This window comes from Oncorhynchus masou, unplaced genomic scaffold (genome assembly GCF_036934945.1).
Source record: "Oncorhynchus masou masou isolate Uvic2021 unplaced genomic scaffold, UVic_Omas_1.1 unplaced_scaffold_2252, whole genome shotgun sequence".
Classification (NCBI taxonomy): domain Eukaryota; kingdom Metazoa; phylum Chordata; class Actinopteri; order Salmoniformes; family Salmonidae; genus Oncorhynchus; species Oncorhynchus masou.
In genome coordinates, this window is record NW_027008724.1 from 16,193 (window position 1) to 35,363 (window position 19,171).

Below are 19,171 nucleotides of genomic sequence, written 5' to 3' on the forward strand. Positions count from 1 at the left end.
GTACACTAAGAGGTGAGCACATTGACTCAACCCTATCCTAGCCAAGTACACTAAGAGGTGAGAATATTGACTCAACCCTATCCTAGCCAAGTACACTAAGAGGTGCGAACATTGACTCAACCCTATCCTAGCCAAGTACACTGAGAACATTGACTCAACTCTATCCTAGCCAAGAACACTAAGAGGTGAGAACATTGACTCAACCCTATCCCAGCCACATACACTGAGAACATTGACTCAACCCTATCCTAGCCAAGTACACTAAGAGGTGAGAACATTGACTCAACCCTATCCTAGCCACGTACACTGAGAACATTGACTCAACCCTATCCTAGCCAAGTACACTAAGAGGTGAGAACATTGACTCAACCCTATCCTAGCCACGCACACTGAGAACATTGATTCAACCCTATCCTAGCCAGGTACACTAAGAGGTGAGAACATTGACTCAATCCTATCCTAGCCAAGTACACTAACAGGTGAGAACATTGACTCAACCCTATCCTAGCCAAGTACACTAAGAGGTGAGAACATTGTCTTAACCCTATCCTAGCCAAGTACACTGAGAACATTGACTCAACCCTATCTTTGCCAAGTACACTGATAACATTGACTCAACCCTATCCTAGCCAAGTACACTGAGAACATTGACTCAACCCTATCCTAGCCAAGTACACTGAGAACATTGACTCAACTCTATCCTAGCCAAGTACACTAAGAGGTGAGAACATTGACTCAACCCTATCCTAGCCACGTACACTGAGAACATTGACTCAACCCTATCCTAGCCAAGTACACTAAGAGGTGAGAACATTGACTCAACCCTATCCTAGCCAAGTACACTAAGAGGTGAGAACATTGACTCAACCCTATCCTAGCCACGCACATTGAGAACATTGATTCAACCCTATCCTAGCCAGGTTCACAGAACATTGACTCAACCCTATCCTAGCCAAGTACACTGAGAACATTGACTCAACCCTATCCTAGCCAAGTACACTAAGAGGTGAGAACATTGACTCAACCCTATCCTAGCCACGTACACTAAGAGGTGAGAACATTGACTCAACCCTATCCTAGCCACGTACACTGAGAACATTGACTCAACCCTATCCTAGCCAAGTACACTAAGAGGTGAGAACATTGACTCAACCCTATCCTTGCCAAGTACACTAAGAGGTGAGAACATTGACTCAACCCTATCCTAGCCAAGTACACTAAGAGGTGAGAACATTGACTCAACCCTATCCTAGCCACGTACACTGAGAACATTGATTCAACCCTATCCTAGCCAGGTACACTAAGAGGTGAGAACATTGACTCAATCCTTTCCTAGCCAAGTACACTAACAGGTGAGAACATTGACTCAACCCTATCCTAGCCAAGTACACTAAGAGGTGAGAACATTGACTCAACCCTATCCTAGCCACGCACACTGAGAACATTGATTCAACCCTATCCTAGCCAGGTACACTAAGAGGTGAGAACATTGACTCAATCCTATCCTAGCCAAGTACACTAACAGGTGAGAACATTGACTCAACCCTATCCTAGCCAAGTACACTAAGAGGTGAGAACATTGACTTAACCCTATCCTAGCCAAGTACACTGAGAACATTGACTCAACCCTATCTTTGCCAAGTACACTGATAACATTGACTCAACCCTATCCTAGCCAAGTACACTGAGAACATTGACTCAACCCTATCCTAGCCAAGTACACTGAGAACATTGACTCAACTCTATCCTAGCCAAGTACACTAAGAGGTGAGAACATTGACTCAACCCTATCCTAGCCACGTACACTGAGAACATTGACTCAACCCTATCCTAGCCAAGTACACTAAGAGGTGAGAACATTGACTCAACCCTATCCTAGCCAAGTACACTAAGAGGTGAGAACATTGACTCAACCCTATCCTAGCCACGCACATTGAGAACATTGATTCAACCCTATCCTAGCCAGGTACACAGAACATTGACTCAACCCTATCCTAGCCAAGTACACTGAAAACATTGACTCAACCCTATCCTAGCCAAGTACACTAAGAGGTGAGAACATTGACTCAACCCTATCCTAGCCACGTACACTAAGAGGTGAGAACATTGACTCAACCCTATCCTAGCCACGTACACTGAGAACATTGACTCAACCCTATCCTAGCCAAGTACACTAAGAGGTGAGAACATTGACTCAACCCTATCCTTGCCAAGTACACTAAGAGGTGAGAACATTGACTCAACCCTATCCTAGCCAAGTACACTAAGAGGTGAGAACATTGACTCAACCCTATCCTAGCCACGCACACTGAGAACATTGATTCAACCCTATCCTAGCCAGGTACACTAAGAGGTGAGAACATTGACTCAATCCTTTCCTAGCCAAGTACACTAACAGGTGAGAACATTGACTCAACCCTATCCTAGCCAAGTACACTAAGAGGTGAGAACATTGACTCAACCCTATCTTTGCCAAGTACACTGATAACATTGACTCAACCCTATCCTAGCCAAGTACATTGAGAACATTGACTCAACCCTATCCTAGCCAAGTACACTGAGAACATTGACTCAACTCTATCCTAGCCAAGTACACTAAGAGGTGAGAACATTGACTCAACCCTATCCTAGCCACGTACACTGAGAACATTGACTCAACCCTATCCTAGCCAAGTACACTAAGAGGTGAGAACATTGACTCAACCCTATCCTAGCCAAGTACACTAAGAGGTGAGAACATTGACTCAACCCTATCCTAGCCACGCACATTGAGAACATTGATTCAACCCTATCCTAGCCAGGTACACAGAACATTGACTCAACCCTATCCTAGCCAAGTACACTAAGAGGTGAGAACATTGACTCAACCCTATCCTAGCCAAGTACACTAAGAGGTGAGAACATTGACTCAACCCTATCCTAGCCAAGTACACTAAGAGGTGAGAACATTGACTTAACCCTATCCTAGCCAAGTACACTAAGAGGTGAGAACATTGACTTAACCCTATCCTAGCCAAGTACACAGAACATTGACTCAACCCTATCCTAGCCAAGTACACTGAGAACATTGACTCAACCCTATCCTAGCCAAGTACACTAAGTGGTGAGAACATTGACTCAACCCTATCCTAGCCAAGTACACTGAGAACATTGACTCAACCCTATCTTTGCCAAGCACACTGTGAACATTGACAAAAGCACATCATTATAATATGATGAGAAGCGTCAGTTTTTCAAACATTCTCATTTTTAGTACATTGTCGATCAACTGTAGTTGCTGGTGTAGTGTTTCCGTGTTGTTGTTTCCAGAGTCCTGCAGAACTACATGGTGTGGCGTTTCGTCATGAACATGGTGGTGGGTTTGAGCAGGCAGTACAGGGACACCAGGAAAGCCTTCCGCAAGGTACAGACACGCTTTCTCCTCGTCCTTTCTCTCTCTCTCTCGTCCGACTTCTCTTCCTACATCTCACTATTTCTCTGGTGTGTGTGATGTCATCAGTGTGAGCCATGCCCTGCTGCCCCCCTGCAGGCGCTGTACGGTGCCACGTCGGAGGCGGCGGTGTGGCGGCAGTGTGTCATCTACGTCAACAACAATATGGACAACGCTGTCGGAAGACTGTACGTAGAGGAGTCCTTCTCTGGGGAGAGCAAAGAACTGGTGAGGTTCACGATGGGGTGGGGGGAGTGTGTGTGTGTGTGTGTGTGTGTCCGTAAGCCTGTTCAGATCACCCATTGGCTGACACAATAGGGTCTCATACCATTGAGTTTATGCTCACACAGATTGTGATCCAAACACATACTTTCTATGAAACGTTTTGTCAGGCCCCTGACACATACACAGCTATTTTAAGCTCATTTTAAGTTCACTCTAAAGCATTGTTTTCCTTAACACTGCCTATCACATTCTGTTCCAGAGGAACCTGGGCTGAGATCCACAATAGAGACATTATCAGTACATACTGATCTGTTTAAAGTGTGTGTGTGTGTGTTAGATGGAAGAGATGATCTCTGTGATACGGGAGGTATTCATCAGTAACTTAGACCACCTAAGATGGATGGATGTAGAGACCAAGAAGGCTGCTGAGGAGAAGGTGAGACTCACCTGCCATTTGATACCTACCTGTTGACCTCAGGCTGACCTGTTTTACCTGTCCCTGTTTTACCTGTCCCTGTTTTACCTGTCCCTGTTTTACCTGTCTCTGTTTTACCTGTCTCTGTTTTACCTGTCCCTGTTTTACCTGTCCCTGTTTTACCTGTCTCTGTTTTACCTGTCTCTGTTTTACCTGTCTCTGTTTTACCTGTCTCTGTTTTACCTGTCTCTGTTTTACCTGTCTCTGTTTTACCTGTCCCTGTTTTACCTGTCTCTGTTTTACCTGTCTCTGTTTTACCTGTCTCTGTTTTACCTGTCTCTCTCTCTGTTTGACCTGTCTTTGTTTGACCTGTCTCTGTTTGACCTGTCTCTGTTTGACCTGTCTCTGTTTGACCTGTCTCTGTTTGACCTGTCCCTGTTTTACCTGTCCCTGTTTTACCTGTCCCTGTTTTAACTGTCTCTGTTTGACCTGTCTCTGTCTCTGTTTGACCTGTCTCTGTTTGACCTGTCTCTGTTTTACCTGTCTCTGTTTGACCTGACCCTGTTTTACCTGTCTCTGTTTTACCTGTCTCTGTTTTACCTGTCTCTGTTTTACCTGCCTCTGTTTTACCTGCCTCTGTTTTACCTGTCTCTGTTTTACCTGTCTCTGTCTCTGTTTTACCTGTCCCTGTTTTACCTGTCTCTGTTTTACCTGTCTCTGTTTTACCTGTCTCTGTTTTACCTGTCTCTGTTTTACCTGTCCCTGTTTTACCTGTCTCTGTTTTACCTGCCTCTGTTTTACCTGTCCATGTTTTACCTGTCTCTGTTTTACCTGCCTCTGTTTTACCTGCCTCTGTTTTACCTGTCTCTGTTTTACCTGTCTCTGTTTTACCTGTCTCTGTCTCTGATTTACTTGTCTATGTTTTACCTGTCTCTGTCTCTGTTTTACCTGTCTCTGTTTTACCTGTCTCTGTTTTACCTGTCTCTGTTTTACCTGTCTCTGTTTTACCTGTCTCTGTCTCTGTTTTACTTGTCTCTGTTTTACTTGTCTCTGTTTTACCTGTCTCTGTTTGACCTGTCTCTGTTTGACCTGTCTCTGTTTTACCTGCCTCTGTTTGACCTGCCTCTGTTTTACCTGCCTTTGTTTACCTGTCTCTGTTTGACCTGTCTCTGTCTCTGTTTTACCTGTCTCTGTCTCTGTTTTACCTGTCTCTGTTTTACCTGTCTCTGTTTTACCTGTCTCTGTTTTACCTGTCTCTGTCTCTGTTTTACCTGTCTCTATTTTACCTGTCTCTGTTTTACCTGACCCTGTTTTTACCTGTCTCTGTTTTACCTGTCTCTGTCTCTGTTTTACTTGTCTCTGTTTTACTTGTCTCTGTTTTACCTGTTTCTGTTTGACCTGTCTCTGTTTTACCTGTTTCTGTTTTACCTGTCTCTGTTTGACCTGTCTCTGTTTTACCTGTCTCTGTCTCTGTTTTACCTGTCTCTGTCTCTGTTTGACCTGTCTCTGTTTGACCTGTCTCTGTTTTACCTGTCTCTGTTTTACCTGTCTCTGTTTTACCTGCCTCTGTTTTACCTGTCTCTGTCTCTGTTTTACCTGTCTCTGTTTTACTTGTCTCTGTTTTACCTGTTTCTGTTTGACCTGTCTCTGTTTTACCTGTTTCTGTTTTACCTGTCTCTGTTTGACCTGTCTCTGTTTTACCTGTCTCTGTCTCTGTTTTACCTGTCTCTGTCTCTGTTTGACCTGTCTCTGTTTGACCTGTCTCTGTTTTACCTGTCTCTGTCTCTGTTTCACCTGTCTCTGTCTCTGTTTGACCTGTCTCTGTTTGACCTGTTTCTGTTTGACCTGTCTCTGTTTCACCTGTCTCTGTCTCTGTTTGACCTGTCTCTGTTTGACCTGTCTCTGTTTGACCTGTTTCTGTTTTACCTGTCTCTGTTTTACCTGCCTCTGTTTTACCTGCCTCTGTTTTACCTGCCTTTGTTTTACCTGTCTCTGTTTGACCTGTCTCTGTCTCTGTTTTACCTGTCTCTGTTTTACCTGTCTCTGTTTTACCTGTCTCTGTTTTACCTGTCTCTGTCTCTGTTTGACCTGTTTCTGTTTGACCTGTTTCTGTTTTACCTGTCTCTGTTTTACCTGTCTCTGTTTTACCTGCCTCTGTTTTACCTGTCTCTGTCTCTGTTTTACCTGTCTCTGTCTCTGTTTTACCTGTCTCTGTTTTACTTGTCTCTGTTTTACCTGTTTCTGTTTGACCTGTCTCTGTTTGACCTGTCTCTGTTTTACCTGTTTCTGTTTTACCTGTCTCTGTTTGACCTGTCTCTGTTTTACCTGTCTCTGTCTCTGTTTGACCTGTCTCTGTTTGACCTGTTTCTGTTTGACCTGTCTCTGTTTTAACTGTCTTTGTTTGACCTGCCTCTGTTTTACCTTTCTCTGTTTTACCTGTCTCTGTTTTACCTGCCTCTGTTTGACCTGCCTCTGTTTTACCTGCCTTTGTTTTACCTGTCTCTGTTTGACCTGTCTCTGTCTCTGTTTTACCTGTCTCTGTCTCTGTTTTACCTGTCTCTGTTTTACCTGTCTCTGTTTTACCGGTCTCTGTTTTACCTGTCTCTGTTTTACCTGTCTCTGTCTCTGTTTTACCTGCCTCTGTTTTACCTGCCTCTGTTTGACCTGCCTCTGTTTTACCTGCCTTTGTTTTACCTGTCTCTGTTTGACCTGTCTCTGTCTCTGTTTTACCTGTCTCTGTCTCTGTTTTACCTGTCTCTGTTTTACCTGTCTCTGTTTTACCGGTCTCTGTTTTACCTGTCTCTGTTTTACCTGTCTCTGTCTCTGTTTTACCTGCCTCTGTTTTACCTGCCTCTGTTTTACCTGCCTCTGTTTTACCTGTCTCTGTTTTACCTGACCCTGTTTTTACCTGTCTCTGTTTTACCTGTCTCTGTCTCTGTTTTACTTGTCTCTGTTTTACTTGTCTCTGTTTTACCTGTTTCTGTTTGACCTGTCTCTGTTTTACCTGTTTCTGTTTTACCTGTCTCTGTTTGACCTGTCTCTGTTTTACCTGTCTCTGTCTCTGTTTTACCTGTCTCTGTCTCTGTTTGACCTGTCTCTGTTTTACCTGTCTCTGTTTTACCTGCCTCTGTTTTACCTGTCTCTGTCTCTGTTTTACCTGTTTCTGTCTCTGTTTTACCTGTCTCTGTTTTACTTGTCTCTGTTTGACCTGTCTCTGTTTTACCTGTTTCTGTTTTACCTGTTTCTGTTTTACCTGTCTCTGTTTGACCTGTCTCTGTTTTACCTGTCTCTGTCTCTGTTTGACCTGTCTCTGTTTGACCTGTCTCTGTTTGACCTGTTTCTGTTTGACCTGTCTCTGTTTGACCTGCCTCTGTTTGACCTGTCTCTGTTTTACCTGTCTCTGTTTTACCTGCCTCTGTTTTACCTGCCTCTGTTTTACCTGTCTCTGTTTTACCTGTTTCTGTTTTACCTGTCTCTGTTTGACCTGTCTCTGTTTTACTTGTCTCTGTCTCTGTTTTACCTGTCTCTGTCTCTGTTTGACCTGTCTCTGTTTGACCTGTTTCTGTTTTACCTGTCTCTGTTTTACCTGTCTTTGTTTGACCTGTCTTTGTTTGACCTGCCTCTGTTTTACCTGTCTCTGTTTTACCTGTCTCTGTTTTACCTGTCTCTGTTTTACCTGTCTCTGTTTTACCTGTCTCTGTCTCTGTTTTACCTGTCCCTGTTTTACCTGTCTCTGTTTTACCTGTCTCTGTTTTACCTGTCCCTGTTTTACCTGTCTCTGTTTTACCTGTCTCTGTTTTACCTGTCTCTGTTTTACCTGTCCCTGTTTTACCTGTCTCTGTTTTACCTGTCTCTGTTTTACCTGTCCCTGTTTTACCTGTCCCTGTTTTACCTGTCTCTGTTTTACCTGTCCCTGTTTTACCTGTCCCTGTTTTACCTGTCCCTGTTTTACCTGTCTCTGTTTTACCTGTCTCTGTTTTACCTGTCTCTGTTTGACCTTTTTCTGTTTGACCCGTTTCTGTTTGACCCGTCTCTGTTTTACCCGTCTCTGTTTTACCCGTCTCTGTTTGACCCGTCTCTGTTTGACCCGTCTCTGTTTGACCCGTCTCTGTTTGACCCGTCTCTGTTTGACCCGTCTCTGTTTGACCCGTCTCTGTTTTACCTGTCTCTGTTTTACCCGTCTCTGTTTGACCCATCCCTGTTTTACCCGTCTCTGTTTTACCCGTCTCTGTTTGACCCATCCCTGTTTTACCTGTCTCTGTTTTACCTGTCCCTGTTTTACCTGTCCCTGTTTTACCTGTCCCTGTTTTACCTGTCTCTGTTTTACCTGTCTCTGTTTTACCTGTCTCTGTTTGACCTTTTTCTGTTTGACCCGTTTCTGTTTGACCCGTCTCTGTTTTACCCGTCTCTGTTTTACCCGTCTCTGTTTGACCCGTCTCTGTTTGACCCGTCTCTGTTTGACCCGTCTCTGTTTGACCCGTCCCTGTTTTACCCGTCTCTGTTTTACCCGTCCCTGTTTTACCTGTCTCTGTTTTACCTGTCTCTGTCTCTGTTTTACTTGTCTCTGTTTTACCTGTCTCTGTTTTACCTGTCCCTGTTTTACCTGTCTCTGTTTTACCTGTCCCTATTTTACCTGTCTCTGTTTACCTCTGTCAAGTGTTATAATCACAAGCTCTATTCATACATTCTGTTTTGTTATTCCCAGTGGTGGAAAAAGTACTCAAATGTCATACTTGAGTAGAAGTGAAAGTCACCCAGTAAAATACTACTTGAGTAAAAGTAAAAACAAAAACGGTTTTAAATATACTTAAGTATCAAAAGTATAAACCATTTCAAATTTCTTGTACCGAACAATTTTCTTAGACAGATAGCCAGGGACACTCCAACACACAGTTATAATTTACAAATGAAACATTTGTGTTTCCGCCAGATCAAAGGCTGTAGGGATGACCAGGGATGTTCTCTGTTTAGTGAGTCCTCCAGATCAGAGGCAGTAGGGATGTTCTCTGTTTAGTGAGTCCTCCAGATCAGAGGCAGTAGGGATGTTCTCTGGTTAGTGAGTCCTCCAGATCAGAGGCAGTAGGGAAGACCAGGGATGTTCTCTGTTTAGTGAGTCCTCCAGATCAGAGGCAGTAGGGATGACCAGAGACGTTCTCTGTTTAGTGAGTCCTCCAGATCAGAGGCAGTAGGGATGACCAGGGATGTTCTCTGTTTAGTGAGTCCTCCAGATCAGAGGCAGTACGGATGTTCTCTGTTTAGTGAGTCCTCCAGATCAGAGGCAGTAGGGATGACCAGGGATGTTCTCTGTTTAGTGAGTCCTCCAGATCAGAGGCAGTACGGATGTTCTCTGTTTAGTGAGTCCTCCAGATCAGAGGCAGTAGGGATGACCAGGGATGTTCTCTGTTTAGTGAGTCATCCAGATCAGAGGCAGTACGGATGTTCTCTGTTTAGTGAGTCCTCCAGATCAGAGGCAGTAGGGATGACCAGGGATGTTCTCTGTTTAGTGAGTCCTCCAGATCAGAGGCAGTAGGGATGTTCTCTGTTTAGTGAGTCCTCCAGATCAAAGGCTGTAGGGATGTTCTCTGTTTAGTGAGTCCACCAGATCAGAGGCAGTAGAGATGACCAGGGATGTTCTCTGTTTAGTGAGTCCTCCAGATCAGAGGCAGTAGGGCTGACCAGGGATGTTCTCTGTTTAGTGAGTCCTCCAGATCAAAGGCTGTAGGGATGTTCTCTGTTTAGTGAGTCCTCCAGATCAGAGGCAGTAGGGATGACCAGGGATGTTCTCTGTTTAGTGAGTCCTCCAGATCAAAGGCTGTAGGGATGTTCTCTGTTTAGTGAGTCCTCCAGATCAAAGGCTGTAGGGATGTTCTCTGTTTAGTGAGTCCACCAGATCAGAGGCAGTAGAGATGACCAGGGATGTTCTCTGTTCAGTGAGTCCTCCAGATCAGAGGCAGTAGGGCTGACCAGGGAGGTTCTCTGTTTAGTGAGTCCTCCAGATCAGAGGCAGTAGGGATGACCAGGGATGTTCTCTGTTTAGTGAGTCCTCCAGATCAAAGGCTGTAGGGATGTTCTCTGTTTAGTGAGTCCTCCAGATCAAAGGCTGTAGGGATGTTCTCTGTTTAGTGAGTCCACCAGATCAGAGGCAGTAGAGATGACCAGGGATGTTCTCTGTTTAGTGATTCCTCCAGATCAGAGGCAGTAGGGCTGACCAGGGAGGTTCTCTGTTTAGTGAGTCCTCCAGATCAGAGGCAGTAGGGATGACCAGGGATGTTCTCTGGTTAGTGAGTCCTCCAGATCAGAGGCAGTAGGGATGTTCTCTGGTTAGTGAGTCCTCCAGATCAGAGGCAGTAGGGATGTTCTCTGGTTAGTGAGTCCTCCAGATCAGAGGCAGTAGGGATGTTCTCTGGTTAGTGAGTCCTCCAGATCAGAGGCAGTAGGGATGTTCTCTGTTTAGTGAGTCCTCCAGATCAGAGGCAGTAGAGATGGCCAGGGATGTTCTCTGTTTAGTGAGTCCTCCAGATCAGAGGCAGTAGGGATGACCAGGGATGTTCTCTGTTTAGTGAGTCCTCCAGATCAGAGGCAGCAGGGATGACCAGGGATGTTCTCTGTTTAGTGAGTCCTCCAGATCAGAGGCAGTAGGGATGACCAGGGATGTTCTCTGTTTAGTGTGTCCTCCAGATCAGAGGCAGTAGGGATGACCAGGGATGTTCTCTGTTTAGTGAGTCCTCCAGATCAGAGGCAGTAGGGATGTTCTCTGTTTAGTGAGTCCTCCAGATCAAAGGCAGTAGGGATGTTCTCTGGTTAGTGAGTCCTCCAGATCAAAGGCAGTAGGGATGTTCTCTGGTTAGTGAGTCCTCCAGATCAGAGGCAGTAGGGATGTTCTCTGTTTAGTGAGTCCTCCAGATCAGAGGCAGTAGGGATGACCAGGGATGTTCTCTGTTTAGTGAGTCCTCCAGATCAGAGGCAGTAGGGAGGACCAGGGATGTTCTCTGGTTAGTGAGTCCTCCAGATCAGAGGCAGTAGGGATGACCAGGGATGTTCTCTGGTTAGTGAGTCCACCAGATCAGAGGCAGTAGAGATGACCAGGGATGTTCTCTGTTTAGTGAGTCCTCCAGATCAGAGGCAGTAGGGCTGACCAGGTAGGTTCTCTGTTTAGTGAGTCCTCCAGATCAGAGGCAGTAGGGATGACCAGGGATGTTCTCTGTTTAGTGAGTCCTCCAGATCAAAGGCTGTAGGGATGTTCTCTGTTTAGTGAGTCCTCCAGATCAAAGGCTGTAGGGATGTTCTCTGTTTAGTGAGTCCTCCAGATCAGAGGCAGTAGGGATGACCAGGGATGTTCTCTGTTTAGTGAGTCCTCCAGATCAGAGGCAGTAGGGATGACCAGGGATGTTCTCTGTTTAGTGAGTCCTCCAGATCAGAGGCAGTAGGGATGACCAGGGATGTTCTCTGTTTAGTGAGTCCTCCAGATCAGAGGCAGTAGGGATGACCAGGGATGTTCTCTGTTTAGTGAGTCCTCCAGATCAGAGGCAGTAGGGAGGACCAGGGATGTTCTCTGGTTAGTGAGTCCTCCAGATCAGAGGCAGTAGGGAGGACCAGGGATGTTCTCTTAATAAGTGTGTGAATTAGACCATTTTCTTGTCAAAATGTCACAAGTACTTTTTGGTGTCAGGGAAAATGTATGGAGTAAAAAGTACATTATTTTCTTTAGGAATGTAGTGATGTAAAAGTTTAAGTTGTCAAAAATATAAATAGTAAAATAAAGTACAGATATCCCAAAAATACTTTAATTAAAGTATTTTTACTTTAGTACATTACACCACTTGTTACTCCCCTCAAACTCTTCAAATGTTCTGTAGGCACAAGCTATCCGTGAGCGGATTGGCTACTCCGACGACATCAAGAATGACACATACCTGAACAACGAGTATAAAAATGTGAGTGTTGAAAAGGGGAGAGAACATAATCATTTTGTCCGTTGACGTGATACAGTGGACACAGGGTTCAAACTATCATACCTGGTGTGTGTGTGTGTGTGTGTGTGTGTGTGTGTGTGTGTGTGTGTGTACGTGTGTGTGTGTGTGTTAGTTGAGCTACAGTGCAGAGGAGTACTTTGAGAACATCCTCCAGAACCTGGACTTCGTACAGAAGAAGCGTCTGAGGAAGCTACGGGTCAAAGTTAACAAGGAAGAGTAAGATCCTCCCTTTCCAAAACCCATTGTCCGCGCTGGCTAACATAGCAGCCACAGCACTGATATTACAGTAGTGATTAACTTCTGATGAATTATCAACTCCTCTATTCAATGTTGTTGTGAAACGTCTCTGTGCCTCATCCCTAGATGGGTGACAGGAGCCGCCGTTGTCAACGCCTTCTACTCCTCAAGCAAAAACCAAATAGGTAACAGAGTCACCTCTACTGTAACCTTCAATCACTTCTACAGTCTCCTCTAATCCCCTCTACAGTCACCTCCAATCACCTCTACTGTAACCTTCAATCACTTCTACAGTCTCCTCTAATCCCCTCTACAGTCTCCTCCAATCACCTCTACAGTCTCCTCTAATCACCTCTACAGTCTCCTCCAATCACCTCTACAGTCTCCTCCAATCACCTCTACAGTCACCTCCAATCACCTCTACAGTCATCTCCAATCAACTCTCCTGTCACCTCTATAGTCTCCTCCAATCAACTCTCCTGTCACCTCTACAGTCTCCTCCAATCACTTCTACAGTCTCCTCTAATCCCCTCTACAGTCTCCTCTAATCCCCTCTACAGTCTCCTCCAATCTACTCTACAGTCTCCTCCAATCACCTGTACTGTCGTCTCCTCTGTCATCTCCAATCACCTCTACTGTCACCTTCAATCACCTCTACTGTCACCAATCACCTCTACAGTCTCCTCCAATCACCTCTACTGTCACCTCTACAGTCACCTCCCATCACCTCTACTGTCACCTCTACAGTCACCTCCCATCACCTCTACTGTCGTCTCCTCTGTCACCTCCAATCACCTCTACTGTCACCTTCAATCACCTCTACTGTCATCTCTACAGTCTCCTCCAATCACCTCTACTGTCATCTCTACAGTCTCCTCCAATCACCTACAGTCTCCTCCAATCACCTCTACTGTCACCTCTACAGTCTCCTCCAATCACCTCTACTGTCACCTCTACAGTCTCCTCCAATCACCTCTACTGTCACCCCTACAGTCTCCTCCAATCACCTCTACTGTCGTCTCCTCCAATCACCTCTATAGTCTCCTCCAATCACCTCTACTGTCACCTCTACAGTCTCCTCCAATAACCTCTACTGTCACCTCTACAGTCTCCTCCAATTACCTCTACTGTCACCTCTACAGTCTCCTCCAATCACCTCTACAGTCTCCACCAATCACCTCTACTGTCACCTCTACAGTCTCCTCCAATCACCTCTACAGTCTCCTCCAATCACCTCTACTGTCACCTTCAATCACCTCTACTGTCATCTCTACAGTCTCCTCCAATCACCTCTACTGTCACCTCTACAGTCTCCTCCAATCACCTCTACAGTCTCCTCCAATCACCTCCACTGTCACCTCTACAGTCTCCTACAATCACCTCTACAGACTCCTCCAATCACCTCTACTGTCGCCTCTACAGTCTCCTCCAATCACCTCCACTGTCACCTCTACAGTCTCCTCCAATCACCTCTACAGTCTCCTCCAATCACCTCTACAGTCTCCTCCAATGACCTCCACTGTCACCTCTACAGTCTCCTCCAATCACCTCTACAGTCTCCTCCAATAACCTCCACTGTCACCTCTACAGTCTCCTCCAATCACCTCTACAGACTCCTCCAATCATCTCTTCTGTCACCTCCAATCATCTCTACAGTCACCTCTATAGTCTCCTCCAATCACCTCTACTGTCACCTCTACAGTCACCTCCAATCACCTCTACAGTCTCCTCCAATCACCTCTACAGTCTCCTCCAATCACCTCTACAGACTCCTCCAATCACCTCTACAGTCTCCTCCAATCACCTCTACAGACTCCTCCAATCACCTCTACTGTCGCCTCTACAGTCTCCTCCAATCACCTCCACTGTCACCTCTACAGTCTCCTCCAATCACCTCTACAGTCTCCTCCAATCACCTCTACAGTCTCCTCCAATCACCTCCACTGTCACCTCTACAGTCTCCTCCAATCATCTCTACTGTCGTCTCCTCTGTCATCTCCAATCACCTCTACTGTCACCTTCAATCACCTCTACTGTCACCTCCAATCACCTCTACTGTCAACTCCAATCTCCTCTACTGTCATCTCTTCAGTCACCTCCAATCATCTCTACTGTCAACTCCAATCTCCTCTACTCTCATCTCTTTTGTCATCTCCCATTACCGCTACTGTCACCTCCAGTCTCCTCTACTGTCATCTCTACTGTCACCTCCAATCATCTCTACTGTCACCTCTACTAACACCTCCGATCATCTCTACTGTCACCTGTACTGTCACCTCCAATCATCTCTGCTATCACCTGTACTGTCATCTCCAATCATCTCTACTGTCACCTCTACTAACACCTCCAATCATCTCTACTGTCACCTGTACTGTCATCTCCAGTCATCTCTACTGTCAACTTCAATCACCTCTACTGTCATCTCTTCTGTCACTTCCAATCATCTCTACTGTCATCTCTTCTGTCACCTCCAATCATCTCTTCTGTCAACTCCAATCACCTCTACTGTCACCTCCAATCATCTCTACTGTCACCTCCAATCATCTCTACTGTCACCTCTACTGTCACTTCCAATCACCTCTACTGTCACCTCCAATCAACTCTACTGTCACCTCCAATCATCTCTACTGTCACCTCCAATCATCTCTACTGTCACCTGTACTGTCTCCTCCAATCACCTCTACTGTCACCTTCAATCACCTCTACTGTCACCTCCAATCACCTCTACTGTCACCTCCAATCATCTCTACTGTCACCTGTACTGTCACCTCCAATCATCTCTACTGTCACCTGTACTGTCACCTCCAATCATCTCTACTGTCACCTGTACTGTCACCTCCAATTATCTCTACTGTCACCTGTACTGTCACCTCCAATCATCTCTACTGTTCCCTCCCATCACCTCTACTGTCTCCTCCCATCAATTCTACTGTCACCTGTACTGTCACCTCCAATCATCTCTACTGTCACCTCTACTGTCACCTCCAATCATCTCTACTGTCAACTTCAATCATCTCTACTGTCAACTCTACTGTCACCTCCAATCATCTCTACTGTCACCTCTACTGTCACCTCCAATCATCTCTACTGTCACCTCTACTGTCACCTCCAATCATCTCTACTGTCACCTGTACTGTCACCTCCAATCATCTCTACTGTTCCCTCCCATCACCTCTACTGTCTCTTCCCATCAATTCTACTGTCTTCTCCAATCACTCTGAAGGTAAAAGATGTGAGATCCTTTCTTCCTCCTCCTCAGTGTTCCCAGCTGGCATCCTCCAGCCTCCATTCTTCGGTAAGGGCCAGACCAAGTCCCTGAACTTTGGCGGTATCGGCATGGTGATCGGACATGAGATCACACACGGGTTCGATGACAACGGTAAGACACTCTGCACACGGAATTGGCTTTGTTAGAATGGACAGTCCAATTCAAAGTGTCGTTTCACGACATGTGGACAAGCTGGTCAGCTGTCCGTAACAGTTTGTTTGTCCGGTTGCCAGGTCGTAACTACGATAAAGATGGTGACCTGAAGGACTGGTGGACGCCAAGCTCCACCCAGAACTTTGTGAATCTGTCCAAGTGCATTGTGGACCAGTATGGAAGCTTCTCCTGGGACCTGGCCAACGGACTGAATGTATGTTTTACTCTCGCCTCTCTCCCTTTTTTCTTAATTGAATCTGTTTTCTCTCCTTTCTTTTCCAGGAAATGAGTGCAGGGTTCACATTTATACCCCTCTGTCTCTTTACGTACGCTCATCTCCTGTCCTCCCTTGACTTGTTGCCGTGAACAATAGCATTTTGTTTTATTCTCATTTACCCGCAGCGTGGAAAATGGTTTCCCTGGGATGGAGAACTGCTGAAATACTCAATTACAGGCCATATTCATCTGTCTTTTTGTTTTCTGTAAGCAGCTCAATGGGAAAAACACTCTGGGCGAGAACATCGCAGACAACGGAGGCATCCGTCAGTCCTACCAGGTACAAATGACCACTGTAGAAAGACACATTTTACAGCTTGAAAAAAGATGCACACACATTATGAAGACGGAGTCCTTTAACCCAGGAAAGAAATGGATTCCAGTAATCTGTTACACCATTTTGTAACGGCGTTCGTCTGTTGAAGGAGAAGCGGACCAAAATGCAGCGTGGTGGTTACTCATGTTCTTTAATGAAAATGAACTAGACATGAAATAACTTAAATATACAAAACAACAAATGGAGCGTGAAAACCTATACAGCCTATCTGGTGACTACAAACACAGAGACGGGAACAATCACCCACGAAACACTCAAAGAATATGGCAGCCTAAATATGGTTCCCAATCAGAGACAACGATAATCACCTGACTCTGATTGAGAACTGCCTCAGGCAGCCATAGATTCTGCTAGATACCCCCAAGACGAAACACACCACAATAAACCCATGTCACACCCTGGCCTGACCAAATACATGAAGACAAACACAATATAAAGAGACCAGGGTGTGACACATTTTCTCTATTTCTCCCTCGCATCTCCATTGTTTTAGCATTTGATGATTAGCTATATACGTCTGAGTGACATGTTGTGAGATGAAATGAGATCGGAAGGACTTGTGGGTAATTGCCATCTGCCAGTAATATTACTAATTACTATGTCCTCCTGCCAGCTCTCTGATTGAACCATTAGACATGCTCTCGGAGCATGGTGTGAGTAATGAGCAATGTGATTGGCCAACCAGGCGTCTCGGGTTAGTGTCCAGAGGGAAGACGAAGTGATGACGGAGGGATGAGGACAACACTTCTTCACAGAGTCTGAGAGCCCTGTGTTTACTTTATACCTTTTCTAAGAAGGTGGGAGAGTCTGAGACCATCTGATGTGATTGGTGTTAAATCAAGTACCTATCTATCTATTGTCAAGTATTAAAGACTGGTGTTGTGATGATTTCAGGCCAGAGAGGTTTGAAGTGGTGTTGTGATGATTTCAGACCAGAGAGGTTTGAAGTGGTGTTGATTATTTCAGGCCAGAGAGGTTTGAAGTGGTGTTGATTATTTCAGGCCAGAGAGGTTTGAAGTGGTGTTGTGATGATTTCAGGCCAGAGAGGTTTGAAGTGGTGTTGTGATGATTTCAGACCAGAGAGGTTTGAAGTGGTGTTGATTATTTCAGGCCAGAGAGGTTTGAAGTGGTGTTGTGATTATTTCAGGCCAGAGAGGTTTGAAGTGGTGTTGTGATTATTTCAGGCATACCTGAACTATGTGGAGAAGAATGGGAATGAGCCTCTCCTGCCTGGAATAAACCTCAACCATCAACAACTCTTCTTTGTCAACTTCGCCCAGGTCAGACTGGATGAATGGATGGGTGAATGAATGGCTGGATGGATGAATGGATGGATGGATGAATGGACAGATGGGATGGGTGGGTGGATGAATGCATCGGTGGGTGAATGAATGGATGGGTGGATGGATGGGTGGATGAATGGATGGGTGGATGGATGGATGGATGGGTGGATGGACGGACGGACGGGTGAATGGATGGATGGGTGGATGACTGGATTGATGGGATGGGTGGGTGGATGAATGCATTGGTGGGTGAATGGATGGGTGGGTGGATAAATGGATGGGTGGATGAATGGATGGGTGAATGGATGGATGGGTGGGTGGGTGGGTGGGTGGGTGGGTGGGTGGGTGGGTGTGTGAATGGATGTATGGATGGGTGGGTGGGTGGGTGGATGGATGGATGGGTGAATGGGTGGATGAGTGGGTGGATGGGTGGGTGAATGGATGGGTGGGTGGATGAATGATTGGATGGATGGTTGGTTGGATGAATGGATGAATGGGTGGATGGATGATTGAATGGATGGATGGGTGGATGAATGGATGGGTGGATGTCACAGCCTCTCCCATCTCTTCCTCCTCCAGGTGTGGTGTGGAACACATCGACCAGAACAAGCTGTCAACTCCATCAAAGTAGATGTACACAGTCCAGGGAAGTTCAGGTACGATCTCTCACTCTTCATTCCATTCCTCTCCTGTATCAATCAATGCCACTTCCTCTTCCCCTCACTCCATCTCTGTCCATATTAACTCAGGGCCACTTCATCTTCCCCTCACTCCATCTCTGTCCATATTAACTTAGGGCCACTTCCTCTTCCCCTCACCCCATCTCTGTTGATATTAATTCAGGGCCACTTCCTCTTCCCCTCACCCCATCTCTGTCCATATTAACCCAGGGCCACTTCCTCTTCCCCTCACCCCATCTCTGTCCATATTAACTCAGGGCCACTTCCTCTTCCCCTCACTCCATCTCTGTCCATATTAACTCAGGGCCACTTCCTCTTCCCCTCACTCCATCTCTGTCCATATTAACTCAGGGCCACTTCCTCTTCCCCTCACTCCATCTCTGTTGATATTAATTCAGGGCCACTTCCTCTTCCCCTCACTCCATCTCTGTTGATATTAACTCAGGGCCACTTCCTCTTCCCCTCACCCCATCTCTGTTGATATTAATTCAGGGCCACTTCCTCTTCCCCTCACCCCATCTCTGTTGATATTAATTCAGGGCCACTTCCTCTTCCCCTCACTCCATCTCTGTTGATATTAATTCAGGGCCACTTCCTCTTCCCCTCACCCCATCTCTGTTGATATTAATTCAGGGCCACTTCCTCTTCCCCTCACTCCATCTCTGTTGATATTAATTCAGGGCCACTTCCTCTTCCCCTCACCCCATCTCTGTTGATATTAATTCAGGGCCACTTCCTCTTCCCCTCACCCCATCTCTGTCCATATTAATTCAGGGCCACTTCCTCTTCCCCTCACCCCATCTCTGTCCATATTAACCCAGGGCCACTTCCTCTTCCCCTCACCCCATCTCTGTCCATATTAACTCAGGGCCACTTCCTCTTCCCCTCACTCCA

General features: G+C 45.8%; 1 protein-coding gene across 1 annotated transcript in view; it reads left to right on the forward strand.

Moving 5' to 3' along the window:
- Nucleotides 1-19,171, forward strand: part of LOC135533156 (neprilysin-like) — a 40,170-nt gene that overhangs the window by 14,682 nt on the left and 6,317 nt on the right. The window contains exons 3-13 of the mRNA XM_064960562.1: nucleotides 3,310-3,403; nucleotides 3,530-3,658; nucleotides 3,993-4,091; nucleotides 11,927-12,004; nucleotides 12,156-12,259; nucleotides 12,407-12,465; nucleotides 15,540-15,659; nucleotides 15,782-15,915; nucleotides 16,192-16,257; nucleotides 17,499-17,594; nucleotides 18,177-18,253. Coding sequence (XP_064816634.1) covers nucleotides 3,310-3,403; nucleotides 3,530-3,658; nucleotides 3,993-4,091; nucleotides 11,927-12,004; nucleotides 12,156-12,259; nucleotides 12,407-12,465; nucleotides 15,540-15,659; nucleotides 15,782-15,915; nucleotides 16,192-16,257; nucleotides 17,499-17,594; nucleotides 18,177-18,253 — 1,056 coding nt within the window. The remainder of the gene's footprint in view (nucleotides 1-3,309; nucleotides 3,404-3,529; nucleotides 3,659-3,992; nucleotides 4,092-11,926; nucleotides 12,005-12,155; nucleotides 12,260-12,406; nucleotides 12,466-15,539; nucleotides 15,660-15,781; nucleotides 15,916-16,191; nucleotides 16,258-17,498; nucleotides 17,595-18,176; nucleotides 18,254-19,171) is intronic.